This window comes from Phragmites australis, chromosome 3 (assembly GCF_958298935.1).
Source record: "Phragmites australis chromosome 3, lpPhrAust1.1, whole genome shotgun sequence".
NCBI classification, from domain to species: Eukaryota; Viridiplantae; Streptophyta; class Magnoliopsida; order Poales; family Poaceae; genus Phragmites; species Phragmites australis.
In genome coordinates this window covers 37,839,642-37,853,627 of record NC_084923.1, presented here as the reverse complement: position 1 = coordinate 37,853,627, position 13,986 = coordinate 37,839,642, and the positions used below count along the sequence as shown (strand labels likewise).

Here is a 13,986-nt window from a genome sequence, read left to right as displayed (position 1 = left end):
CATATAAGATCTGAACGTACTTGCTATCAACACAGCTATATGTATAAATAATATAATAAGTTATTGAGTGACAAATCATGTTAGTTAACACCTTAGTTCACATTACATTTTTTCGGAAATTTTACGGGAAACAGTTCAATTCAATTACTTTTTTTAAAACATTAATACCGTGTTTGCAGATCGAAGCCTGCGTCCCTGACAGGTGGCCCTGGCTCGTTATCTACAAGAACACTCGGCGCTGCGATCATCGCAGTTCGCAAACCCCCAACCGCAGCAGGCACTTCCGCGCCCTCGCTCGCACGGGCGGCCGCGCTCAATGGCCACCGTCGCGGCCCACCGTCCACTCCGAGCCCCCGCCCGCGTGGGTCCCGCGCCGTTCCGGCCGTCTATCGTCGCCGCGGGGACCAGGTTACATAGCCGGCCGGAGCCGCGCCGGCTGGCGGCGAGAGGCGGCCGGGAACTTGCCGGGGTCCAGGCGGAGGCTACCTCTGGCGGCGGAGGAGGGGGAGGGGGAAGGAGGGAGCCCATGGTGCCTCCTTTCAATGTCCTCATCACCGGTTCCACGAAAGGTGAGCAGTTCTGTTCTTACAATTTTTCTCCCCCATGCTTGTAGTCGGAGTTATCAAAATGAATGCTTGCAATCTTGACCTCTTAATCGGTGCAAGTTTGAGCTTGAAACTTTAGAACGATTAATTGGATGCTCTGTTTGCAGGAAAAGAAATCTTAGATACACCTTGCAAATAAATAAATAAATCACAATATGTCAGTACAGACATATCCTAATTACTTTCCCTTGTGAGAACTGGTTTCAAACAAATCAAAGGAAGTGTATATGAGGGGAGAACCTGTCTTTGGTATAATTCATTCATCGCTCTTCACAGGATCTTATTCAATTATTTTATGTATTCTTACGCAGGTATAGGATATGCGCTGGCAAAGAAGTTTCTGGAGGCCGGTGATAATGTTATAATCTGCTCAAGATCAGGTATAGAAGGAACTGTCATTGATATTATGCATTGAAACGGTTACTTAACTGAGCCTAACATGCATTACAGTTCGCAAATTGATTTTCATGTTTGCCTATCTCTTTCTTTTCCACTTATTTTCATTTTGATGGTATACTGATCTATCATTAGTTATGTATGACCCATCTATTGCCATTTAACATTTCGTGCACTATTCTGGTTTCATGTCACAAGAGGCAGTCGATGTATGTGCCAGCTCTTTTAGACAAAGCTTGTGGGTTCCATCTCTAGCCTACCCCAACTTGCTTGGGACAAAGGCTGTTGTTTTTGTTGTTTGATCTGTCAAAGAAGTCATGAATGGAATTTTTTAATGAAGAAATAAAGGGAATGCTCGAATGTTATTAAGCAACTTCTAAAAAAGAGGATGAAAGAGAGAGCATTCAATTACAATTGATACCAGTTTAGTCTTCCCTTGACATGTAGTCTATCCTCTACAGCTAAAAAGGTAGAATCTGTGGTCGGTGACTTGAACAAGGAATATGGAGAGCAACATGTGTGGGTACCTACTACTGAGCTACTTGGTTATTATTTTTCATTGAATTTTCTATTCACAAATGATGTTTGCTGCTTGAAAATATTACAGAGCTGCACATTTTGCTTCTTACTTGTTGAATTGTTGACATTTTTATTACTACAGGGAACTGTCTGTGATGTTAGAGAAGGAAAGGATGTAAAAGCACTTGTTGAGTTTGCACGTGACAAACTTAAGTATATTGATATATGGGTACACGTCCATCCCCTCCCTCACAAAATAGTTGCATCTGAACTCATCTTCATGCTTGTTCTTTTCAATATACAAACATGACAACCGCTTTCAATGAAATGATACTGATGCTTGCTGCATAATTTCTGCCATATTCGAAATATTTCATTATCCTGTGCATGAGATATGAAACACGAGTGCAGCTTGTGTATGGCACACCCCTGTCATATGCATGTCTTTTCAGCTTGCCTTCTTGATTGTTCTAACTTCATTTATTTAATTAAAAAGTGCTATGTTCTGTCCTATTGAATCAGTTTGCTTTAAAATCTGAATTCAGAAACAGAAACCATGTCTTTCTTTTGATATTTTTATTTTGGCGCAGATCAACAATGCTGGATCAAATGCATATATTTACAAACCGTTGGTGGAGACCTCTGATGAGGCACTCATGTATGTTTTGTCCTATTTGGGGAAGCTTGGCCAAGCACATCTTTATTCAAGCACCAATGATCAATTGACCCTTTTCTCTGATTTACTAGGGAGGTCATCACCACTAACACCCTCGGATTGATGATATGTTGTCGTGAGGTATTAATTACGCTCAATATTAGCTTAGCTTTGTTGCATCCATTATGATGAGAATGAATGATCATTTCCCGAACATCATCTTCTTTCCATCTTAGGCAATAAATATGATGCGGAACCAATCTCGAGGCGGTCACATATTTAACATCGATGGTGCTGGTTCTGATGGAAGACCAACCCCAAGGTATGTGTTTTTATTTGTCTCTTGCAGCGTAATGTGGACACACAGCTGAGGAATATGCTGTTGCATGATTTCAGCTTTCTTTGAATTCTCAAATAGCATGATGCTGTGGAGTTTGATATAGTGCATGATATTCTGAATTTATTTGCTGGTGGGAGAGAAACTCCTTCCCTCCCTCTCCACATGTGTGTGTTGTAATTGACAATATTATACTTGACAGCCATATGAGGGGATCAGCAATTTGGATGTAGTGAATTTGTTGTGGACAAAGACAAATATCATTTAAGAATGAACTTTTTTCCTAGACCAACCAAGGAGGAACTAGGTGACTTTATATTAAGAAGAAATAGGCACCCAAATTCCCGTCGAAGAGGACTCAAACTTGGGTGGTCTAGGCGTACATACACACCCTCAACCAACTGAGCTAGGCTCATTTGTCTGTTGACGCCTAATACTTTTGTGAAATGGTACCTTAGAATTCTAGGTTGCTGCCTCACAGATATATGATCCAGATTTTGATCGATAATAACCAGGTTTGCTGCATATGGTGCAACAAAGCGAAGTGTTGTGCATCTTACAAAATCACTACAGGTAAAGATAGCCTTTTATGAGGGTAACAACCTCAAGTGCTTTGCTTCTGTTTGAAATTCCCAATGAAGTATTTAGTCATGATGAACCATTTGATTATTCTGGCCTCATAGAATTGTTGATTGCCTTGAGACATGAGGACTATATCACTATACTGCAACTATTTCTCAATGTCCTGAATCTTCTGAGATTTATCAAAATAGTCAGTCGGTACAAAGTAGTAGCTGAACTGTAATTATACACGTATAAATGAGAAGATATTTATTGCTGTGCCCTTGGAGTTGTATTTTCTTTATATCTTGAATGACTAGAGTTTCCCTGAGCCTTCACAACTTTCATTACAGTGGCTTCTTTTCTTTATTTTGCACTATTTTTCCAATGTTGATAGCAATAGGTAGTTGTAGTTATAGAAATCACATCCTTCCAGTTTTATTAGAATTATGGGGGGCAAAATAATTTGATTATAATTGCAGGCTGAGTTGCAGATGAATGAAGTGAATAATGTCATGGTGCACAACTTATCGGTACATTACTCCACCATTTCTTCTCATGCCATGAATATTCCAGACTTCTTCATCAGTCCCTTGTTGAATGACATTTAGTCATGGAAGTAGTTTAACTAGCTAGTTTCTGTAGGCTTTGGGCCATGCAAAAATGCATAACTAATGGACTGCATTCTGCTTGTATAATCTATAAATAACATTGAAAGAGCAATTATGCAAATGATATGTATATTCTGTGCAGCCTGGCATGGTTACAACAGATCTTCTTATGTCTGGTGCTACAACAAAACAAGTAAGGATCAGCTTATCTCCTTTCCTTTTCACCATTGCTAATAAGAGAATTCAGGGTTACTAAATTATGAATTCTACTGATGGCAGGCCAAATTTTTCATCAATATATTAGCTGAACCTCCTGATGTGGTAAGAGCTTTATCATTATTTCGTTTTCCCAGCGCAGTGTTGGCTCTTATTCGATAGCTTCCATATGGACAAATTAGCAATCATTTATCACCTGTTGTATCCCTGTATCTGTTTGTTGTCCAGAAATGTCCAACCAATTCAGAGACAGTTTACTGACGAACAGATTAATTATCCTGCTATGTTTGCTTGCATTACATAAGTCTAAACATGCAAGTAAGTAGCGAGTTTCATCATGCATATGCATCTGTTGACCTCTTAATATGATGCCATAAGGGCATACTGGACATGTTTATTTTAGACATCCAGTAGAAGGTAGCTCGTATGATATACTTTCTCGGGTCCAATATAGATTTCATCATATAATACATGTAGTCAAACATTCAAAACTTTACTTACTTAGCTTTGTCACATGAAAATTACTTAATTATCCCTTGTCAAAAGTACGCCTATGTCATTATAGTTTATTGATTTTTGATGACATATATTTAGAAAATAATGGTCAAAAGTGGGTTGGGTGGATACTGCATTGACGTTTTAAACGAAGTAAATCAGACCAGAGGTGTAACTTTGCAAATTTAGCTTTTCACAGTGTTCAGTGTAGCTCAGTTGAACTTAAGCTAACAAGGTATCCATGGACCATAACATGCATGGTTTGTTTGTGCCAGATATTAATCTAGGCTCATTTTCGCTTGATTTCTATTAGTAGTTACTCTTGTCTCACTGTTATAACAGGTTGCAGATTACCTTGTTCCAAACATCAGAACAATCCCTACCAATCAATCCATGAAGCCAACCTACTTTCGCTTTCTCACGGGCTTGAAAGCCTATTCAAGAATTTTTTCGGTAAGAACTCTCTGGGCCATGGGTGCTGTCTTTAATTATTTTTTATATCCTCGACAATGTCAGATTATTCTGCATTTGATGGTTCTCTGATTTCTCCTGCAGAGACTTGCTTTTGGTGCTCGAAGAAATAAATATGTTGTTGAGGATTAGTTGTCCTTGCTTCCATCTTCCAACGTGAAGAGACTAGGAACAATTTTTTCATTATCTATTTTGAGTCACTTCTTTTTCTTAAAGATTGAATGTATTGCCAATGGCATCTCGAGAAAACGTAGTGATGTACTCCTCTTCTGTACAGTACTATCAATTTGATTACCTCATTAAAGCTTCCATCCTATACTAAATCATTGGAACAATTACTTCCTTGTCACTGTAAAATGCCCATATCCTGAACATGCTATTGGAAACTGGCTAATCTTGTAAATGCTATTGTTTTTAAACTTGATGGCCGGAAATGTTACTGTTGTCAGATCTGTTAGTTAGACCATTAGTCAAACTTAAAAATACCAATCCTACCTCCGACTATTCTTCTTCCTCATTTTGAATCAGCACGACACCAACCGAGAGAGAGGGGTAGAGAGAGGAGGGAGGGTTCAGCCACCATCAAGCTTGACCTCTCCACGATGATCGAGCGGCATGGGCGTAAACTTCCTAGGCTAAGTTCGGATGGTGCGTGTCATAGCGTCGCACATGGTGGCGCGACGCTCTGGGCGTGTGGTGAACATGGGCAGCATGGTAGGGAAAGTGGCCACGCCCTGGGCGGCGCCCTACTGCACGTCAAAGGCGGGTGGTGCACGAGGCGACTGACGCACTGCGCGTGGAGCTGCGGCCCTTCGACGTGCACGTGGTGAATATGGTGTCTGATGCCGTGCGGTCGGGGCTGGGGCCCGCCAACACGGTGCACCCGGCTGGGTAGGAGTGGCGACTATACATTGGATTCATGGCGATGATTGAGGAGCAGGCGAGGGCGACGCAGTCGGGGAGGGCGATGGACGTGAGCACATTCACGAGGAACGTCCTCCTGCCACCTCCTCTGCTCAGCACCGGTGGCAGCAAATCTTGAACCATTGAGTGCAGATCCACCCCCGCTGACCTCAAGGAGCAGGGAGGAGGGACTCTAAGGTCATCCCCGAGCATCTTCTTCCTCAAGTCCGGCCACATCTCCGCCCCTCACCGTCACGCCACTTCCCCGTTGCTCTGTTGCTCAATCCCACTCGTGGTGAGTCCCCTCATGATCTGTGTTTGCTTAAGCATGTGTTGTTCTCCCTTAGGCCTGTCGTCGGCGTTGACTACAGCGTCGGCCGAGGATCGCCGCGCCTGGGCGCTCGACGCCAGCCACCTCGGTCGGGGTCGTCGGCAAGACCCACATCGACATGCTCTCTATCGCGTGCTCGTCCTCATGCCACTTTTCTCAGCCAACGCGCTGCGCCACTTGCTACTATCGAGCTCACGCCGTGCGGTTGCCCTATTCGGACTCGTCCACATGCCTTGAACCTGCGACACGATGGGGTTGGCCTTGAACATGCGCCATGTGTTCAATTCCAACGTGGGCGACTCGATCACGTGGCCACGACAAGCCTGTAGCATCCACGACCGTCGCCATGCAGAACCTGTGTCCAGGCAGTGAAGGATAAGAGGAGGAAAAAAGTTGTTGGCATGTGGGTCCAAGGGCAAAATGGTCTTTTCACATGTCCACGTCCGTCGGTTGAAATATGATCAAAAGTGGTATTTCCGGGTATAGAATTTAAGAAGAGTGGCACTGAAGAGATAAACTAGTTTTCAGTGGCATACAATAAGGATATTTTTTATCTTTCAATCGAGATGCAGATAGTTTTTATACATTATGGTAATTTTTGCAAGAAAATAGACCCGCCTTAGAACCAATGTGGATTCTATACATTGGAGTTGCCCTAAGCAACATTTTTTATACTCCATTTAAATTTTGAATTCAAGCATGATGTCATGCTTATCAATGCTATATATTAAATCTCCAAGAATTGGAGTGATTCTAGGGGTCCAAGGTACTGTAGCTACTATTTTTTGTCATGCGTCTATATATATGTATATATACGAATACTAATATGTATATATATATGTACATATACGTGTATGTATGTATATACATATCTGTCGGTGAATCAGGAACCAGAGGTCCTCGAATTCCGAGACCAGGTCAGCAATCCGCCACGCAGCGCCCTCCCGCGGGGATCATCTCCGCGAGGTACGAAAAAACTAAGTCCTGGGAGGGGGTGCTTGGGACCATGAACAGTGGTCCCCGAGTACTCGACTTCCCCGATGATCTGCGAAGACCAAGTGCCGGAAAGAGAGTGCTCGGGGTCATGAACAGTGGCCCCCGAGCACCCGAGTACCCCGAGGACCCAAGGAAGGTAGTTCCGGGAGAGAGTGCTCGGGGCTGCGAACAGCGGCCCCCGAGCACTCGATTCCCCGAGGATCCGAACAGTCAATTCCGGGAGAGAGTGCTCGGGGCCGTGAACAATGGCCCCAGAGCACTCGGTTCCCCGAGGACTAAGAGAGGGCGTTTTTGGGAGAGAGTGCTCGAGGGTGTGAACAGTGACTCCCGAGCACTCGGTTCCCCGACGGCCCAAGAAGTCCTTCGTCGGTGGCCCCCACAGGGGTCTGGCGGTGAGGTGTCAGCCAAAGAAAGGCCCGATGCCGTATTTAAGAGGGCGCGTGGCCTGTCACCTCCAACTGCTCCTGCCATGCTCGGTGTCAGTCCCTGTCGTATCCTGGCAGAAGAGCGTGGGGACATTTAATGCGCGGGCCCCATCCTGCGTCATCCGGCACGCCTCGGGATAACATCATGAGGCCCGAGGCGCTCCGCCTGCCGCCTTGCTGTAGCAGGCGTACAAGACCGAACGGGCACGCCGAGCCGCTCGGTGGCTGCTCGGTGGGCTCTCTCCGCGGCGCCCGTTGCGGAACGCCATCATGACGTCCGAGACCGGGCGAGGGGCGTGTTTTCAACCCCCCGTCACTTCGCGCAGCAGCCCATGGTGACCGCTTTTCCATTTATGGTGCTTTGGAACTCGTGCCCTCACTTTCGGGGTACGCTACCGCCGGCGGGTATTTAAGAGAACCGGTGGGCACAGACAAATCAGAGGACTCTCAGAGGCTAAAAGGCTCAGATACACAGAAGAACACCTCAGTACAAGCATAGAAGCTGAGACCACCGAAGAACAAGGAGCCCGAAGCTCTAGGATAGGCAAACATTCTTGTAACCAGCAACATCCCAAAGGAACATTCTCAGGGCATTTATAGTGTCCACACAGGAGTAGGGTATTACGCTCAGTGCGGCTCGAACCTGTCTAAAAACCTCCAGTGCATTTACTTCTTTCTGCATTAGATCATTCCATCCCACCTGCCATCGCATTTACACCCAGTTATTTCTCCCGTAAACATGTTCAGAATCATCCCCCGGCCGAATCTCAAAAAAGGATCCCTCCGAATCCCTGCAACAGGAGTTCACCCTCCGACAGTATCCGTATATTTACATGTATAATATAATTTTTTGGAAAAATCTAAAAATATAGCAAAAGGTATAATAGTTATATTGATAAATCAGTTGAAATAATCTAAAATGCACAGAAAAATATCTAAAACTCAAAAAAATATAAAACAAATTTTGTTAGATTCGTATTACTATCGTCTACATATTAAATTATGTGTATGTATAAAAATAATACTATTTTCACTGTAATTAAATAAATGTATTAAATATTAATAAATTTATAAATAAATATTGAGATACTAAAATTGATGAACATAATTTTTTTAATTTTTTTTTATTATATTCTGTGAAAAAAAATAAGCGTGACGTAGGCACGCTAATCCGCCTACTTTGCTTGTTTTCCCGCAATTAAACCCGAACTAAAACCAGTGGGAATTTTGTCGAAAAAAAAACAAACAAACGATGTCAGCAACACTGGGGACCCACCCGTCAGAGTGTGCCTCCTAAGGCTTCGCACCTAAGCTTCTTCGTATACAAAAAAACAAGCCCCTTCATTACACACGCTTTCCACGAACAAAAGGCTCGCTTAAAATTGAAGCGCCGCACCCGCACGGCACACGCCGACCCAGAGCGCCGCCGCGCGAGATGGCCTCCTATGCCGCGGCCTCCTCGTCGGCGGCGCCCCCCGCCACATCGTGCGCGGACGACGGCGCCTCCGTTTCGCCCTCGCCGCCGTCGTCCCGGCGCCCGGCCACCACGCTGCTCCTCCTCGCCTCCCTCGCCGCGCTCCTCATCCTGTCCTCCGGCGACGACGCCGCGGCGCAGCCCCTCAAAGGTACCATACGCTCTAATTTGTTCCGTGATCTTTCTCTATACTGGGACTTGGGCTCGTGTTTGTGAGGGCGCGGCGATTGCGTCATCTAGGGTTTAGGGCTTTGCGTTGGCTTGTCTCTAGATTGTACGGTTGTGGCCCGTAGCTAGTTAGAGCTTTAAATTTTGCGATTGGTTTAGTTTTCAATGATGTGAAAGTTTTTTGAAGAAATATTCAGTAATATGCTTTGTTGCTGAGCTAATCGTTGCGGATCTGCGGACGGGCTTGTAGCCCAGTGGCAAAACTCCATGGGTGGAGGGAGCCGGCGGGAGTTCGATTTCCGTTCCGCACCCCAAAAGGTCTTCGAAGTAGACCGCATAGTGGGGAGGCGCCTGTTGATCAAGTGCTGGATTCGTTCTGGTGCTAGCATCTTAAATGTTGTCGTGTTTAATTGTCTCAGGGTGCCCTGGAGTTCGATATATCTCAAGTATGGGTGTTTAAGTGTTAGATGCTAATAGATTGGTTTCTCTATAATAGCATGTCTTAATAGCTAGAGGCTATGGCCTCTTTGCTTTTTATCTGCTCCTTCCAGCTTAACACTCGAAGTTGTATTGGTGTCTGATGGTTTCATGAGATTCTTGTTGATAACTTCGGATATCTGTTTTCTTGTATTGTCTTTGATAGTCTTCTGTCTAACGCTGTTTAATTAATTGGTTATTGCTACAGATGTTAGTTTAGAAAATCCAGAGGTTACATTTGTTCCCTCATCCATGGGTGGACAATTTTGTGAGCGAATCCGCCTATCTGGAATACCAAGGTTGCATCTGGGAAGCTACGCAAGTCAAATGCATGTTAGAATGAATGTTTCTCAATCAATGCCAGAGAAGTCCCATTGGAAAATAGAGGTTTGCCTTCATCGGTAAGTCATGTTTTGATTCTTCCAGACTTCAAATGTAGGCATTCTTAGTGTTCAGAAAGTTGATGCAAATTACCTTTGCAGGAATATCTCTATGGGTTTATGCCAATGTGAGATGGGTGAATGGCATGTTTTGCAAAATGGCATGTGGAATGGTGTAAAGTCTCCATATGGAAACAAATATGTTGATGTGAAACTAGCTGATAAGAAATCTTCTAGCTTCACTCTTTCCATTCAGGAAGGTCAGGATTGTTTGTGAAATTGTTTTTTTTTTCTGTCAGTATTAAACCAAGAGCATCTATCCTATTCTTTCTCTAAAATTATTTGTTCTTGTTCTGGATATCCATGCAGAGTTTCAGAGATGGCGTTTAGCTTGCCTTGGTATTGGATTTGTACTGTTATTCCTGTCACCCATTGTTAGCAAATGGGCACCCTTTTACTATAGCAGCTCTATGGCTCTTGGAATCATGCTTGTTGTTCTGATTGTCATTTTTCAGGTATGTTTTTCTCAAACACATTTATATCTTTCAATGATTTATCCTCGTTGATACTTGCAGACATGACCGCTTCATTATTAAAATAATTGGAATGTAGTGCTTTATTGCCTCAGAGATTGCGTCATAACATTATGTTAATTTACTAGCCCCTTAGCAGACCTTACTCAAGAAATATTTCAAGTTTCAACTTACAAATGTTGTGATTCTTTCCAAAATTTTGCTTCAGTTTTTAGATAAACATAGTTTACTGTCTTAATGGATTCAGCAGCTCCTTGTGACGTATTATGGTGGAGGGATGAACTAGTAATTTATGTTTTTTGGTTGCTTGTTAGATACTGATATTGCCTTGATGCTGTTCGCTGTCTAGTTTCTGGTCCGTTTGAGATCCACCTTGCATCCTTGCCTATAATCATCAGATAACATGTGAAATAGATCCATGCATTAGAATATAATACTATTGGAACTTCAAGAATGATCAGTTAATGTCCCTGATTCTTGTTATTTGCATTTTGGCACTGATGTTACCTCCATGCCTGCACTTTTGCTAAATAAATTTGCTGTCTGCTCTGGTATTCAGTGGTCCCACAATGTGGTGATACAATGTAGTTTTCTAATTCATTGCATTTCCCCCCGCAGTCTGAACATGTAGTCATGTGCTGCTTGGATTAGCCCATAGTGCTTAGTTATTAAATACTGATAAAGAACAGTCAATTCAATGTACTTTCAGTTTATTTGTTGATGGGCCACCATGTTCTATGATATGGTATTGATGCTCTGACCTTGCCTTGTTATAGGGGATGAAACTGCTACCGATGGGCAAGAAAAGTTTATTTTACCTTACAGTGTATGGATCTGTGGTAAGTTTTTTATGCCCACACCATTTTGCTGTTATTTCATTATTTGAAACACTTGTTTGGGCAGTTCTCAGTTGTCTCCAATCCGTTGTACTTGTTTGTTTTCTCTTCTCCTGATGTTCAGTTAGGTATTGGTTCCTATGCTGTACACTACTTCTCCACATTGGTTACTTCTATTCTGGAAAACTTTGGCTTGAGTGAAGAGATGCACAACCCTGTAAGTACATGTACGAACTGTCTAATAGTTTGATACTTTGTCTTGTAGAGCTTATATTTCATGGAAAAGCAATAACCACAGGCTCCATTGCTCTGTTTATCTGTTTAGTGCATTTGTGGGAAATATTATTATGCTCAGAGATCTTTTTCTTTATTTCATGCATGTAAAACCTACCGTCTCTGAAAAGGCATAATGTACTAAAAATGTAATTTTATGCCTTTTTATGGAACCCTATAATTCGGATTCGATTGGCACATGGTAAGCTTGGCTGTTTGTTGATTAGCAAACGTAATGTAACACCATTGCACATAGCCATATGTGTATCTTCAATAGCTATCTTTGTAAGAACAGTCTGTTGCACTTGTTGACTTGTATGGTGTAATGCCTTTACATTACTTGTTCTGGTGCATCATGCTTCTAATCGACAGAGTTGTGCTGTTATACCCATTATATTATGCCACTTTTGGTGTTTCCAAGTCACAAGTCAAAATTACAGTAAGGCCACCTAATCCAACTTTTAAGCTCTTCAACTAATGGAAGTTAATGATGAATTACAGGTTTCAATCTTCCTGCTGGTAGCAATTGTCTTGACTGGAGCTGGTTTTGGCTATTGGATGGTCAGGAGATTTATCCTTTCAAAAGATGGCAGTGTAGATGCAGGGATAGCACAATTTGTGAAGTGGGCTATGCGTGTTGTCGCTACATTCTTTGTTATGCAGGTCTGGTTCTATTTTTCTTTCCCTTCCCATGCCTAGTATTCCTCTCATGCCATGTATCATTCCAGAGCACACTTGAATCTTGGTTATTGCGTGAATTAGATTACCTGTGTTGTTCAGTTCTTCGAATTTTCTTACGCGCACAAAATCATTCCAGAGCACACTTGATCCTCTTCTAGCACTGGTTGCTCTAGCTGCTTGCTGGTGGGTTTGCTTTTTGTTGACAGCAAACAAAGTTCAGAAGGCAATGACACCGTAAGTCCCTTCAATTAGTTGTCATTGATTTTGTGTGTGTACTTAAAGTACTGAGTATACCGGTTCTTCTGCAGGAAGCAAAAGCAGCCAAAGGCTTCTTCTCAGCCAAGGTATACTCAAGGATCACCCAATACCCAGGTCCAGTTCTTAAGTCCATCTTCTAGGATGGATATCGGAAGAACCGCATCGAGAAGTTCAGCCACACAGTATGGTTGGAGCAATTTGTCCAATGGAGGTAACATAACTGGTATTGTTTACAACTTGAAACTTTTTCTTTTTATTGGACTATAGTCACCACATTCTTTGTAGGATATTGTTGTAAAAATCTTCACATGTTTGAAATCTTGTTTTTGTTTGTCTAAGAGCTAATGATGCTCTTTTAGGCGTGATTTCTTGATTAAAATTTGACACATTGTAGCTTTTGACAGGACTTAGTAATGGTTTTTGCAGGATTGGTCCCCTCAACACTTACAAGGCGGGTGGTACCTAATCAAGATGAAGATCACTATTCCACCTTCCACAACATCCAACCTCGGAAATATTCAAAGAAAGAATGGAACGACTTCACCCAGGAATCGACCAGAAAGGCACTGGCAGAATGCACAGGAACCCCAGAGTTTGCCAAGTGGGTCGCTGACAATGCTCATCGGCTGCAAGTAGAGAAAGATGATGACGACTTGGAGGATGACACCATCGAGAGCTCCTCAAACTCCTCGGAAGAAACTGGGGAGGAAGCCGATAAAGCTCCTGGTCTGTTCAGATTGTGGGCCTAGCATGCTGATTGAACTTATAAGAGTGAGTAAGAAGCATGCTGCTACCCGTGCACGTGTGAAGAAGTAGGAAGCGGCGATGAATCTGAACTAAAGGAAGAATCTAAGCGTGCTGCTGTTGTGCATGGTGTGCAAAGTAGGAGGCGGCGATTGAACTAGTTTAGCAGTAGAGAATAGGCTGGTAGCACTTAATTGTTTCCATTGTTGTTGCCACGGTTCATTCTGCTCGGTGACAGTAGTTGGTTAAGCATCTCAAATCAACTAATGCTAGGTTTAGCTTGTTGTCAGTAATCTGTGGATTGGTAGTTCTTTAGAGTTTATGCATCAGAGGGCTTAACCAATGTAATTTATGACGATTTGATCGGCCAGAGCTGATCCTGTTGAAAGTTTGGTCATTTAGCATGTCTTGTTGCTGTCAGGAATATATATAGTCTATCATTTACGTATATATTAGTAGTCATTTTCCTGTACTTTCTCATATACTATATATATTATCTCGTTAGGACTGTAATTGAATACAAGTTGCTACTTCTAATATGATATTAGAGCTAGATATCCTTCTCTTGGACGCCACAACTTTAAATTCCTAAGGCTTAGTTTGGAAGCCCACAACCCCGTCGGGTTCCCGGTCTTTTCCCC

General features: G+C 42.9%; 2 protein-coding genes across 3 annotated transcripts; both read left to right on the top strand.

The window, feature by feature from the left end:
* The first annotated feature begins 240 nt into the window (after positions 1-240).
* On the top strand, positions 241-5,175 carry LOC133912971 (chlorophyll(ide) b reductase NOL, chloroplastic). Its single transcript, XM_062355982.1, has 13 exons — positions 241-569; positions 917-985; positions 1,463-1,524; positions 1,663-1,749; positions 2,111-2,178; positions 2,268-2,316; positions 2,412-2,497; positions 3,028-3,085; positions 3,556-3,606; positions 3,827-3,877; positions 3,964-4,005; positions 4,738-4,848; positions 4,951-5,175. The coding sequence occupies exons 1-13, from the start codon at positions 317-319 to the stop codon at positions 4,996-4,998; spliced, it is 1,035 nt and encodes a 344-aa protein (XP_062211966.1). The 5' UTR covers positions 241-316; the 3' UTR covers positions 4,999-5,175.
* Positions 5,176-8,859: 3,684 nt separating this feature from the next.
* LOC133912970 (uncharacterized) lies at positions 8,860-13,769 on the top strand. Of its 2 annotated transcripts, none has more exons than XM_062355979.1 (10): positions 8,860-9,146; positions 9,849-10,041; positions 10,123-10,280; positions 10,390-10,535; positions 11,330-11,392; positions 11,514-11,606; positions 12,164-12,325; positions 12,480-12,577; positions 12,652-12,824; positions 13,028-13,769. In XM_062355979.1, exons 1-10 carry the CDS (start codon positions 8,957-8,959, stop codon positions 13,348-13,350), a joined length of 1,599 nt encoding a protein of 532 aa, XP_062211963.1. In that variant the 5' UTR covers positions 8,860-8,956; the 3' UTR covers positions 13,351-13,769. The 2 variants fall into 2 exon arrangements, with proteins under 2 accessions (XP_062211963.1, XP_062211964.1); XM_062355980.1 differs by having other exon boundaries at positions 8,861-9,146; positions 12,652-12,812.
* The last annotated feature ends 217 nt before the right edge of the window (positions 13,770-13,986 follow it).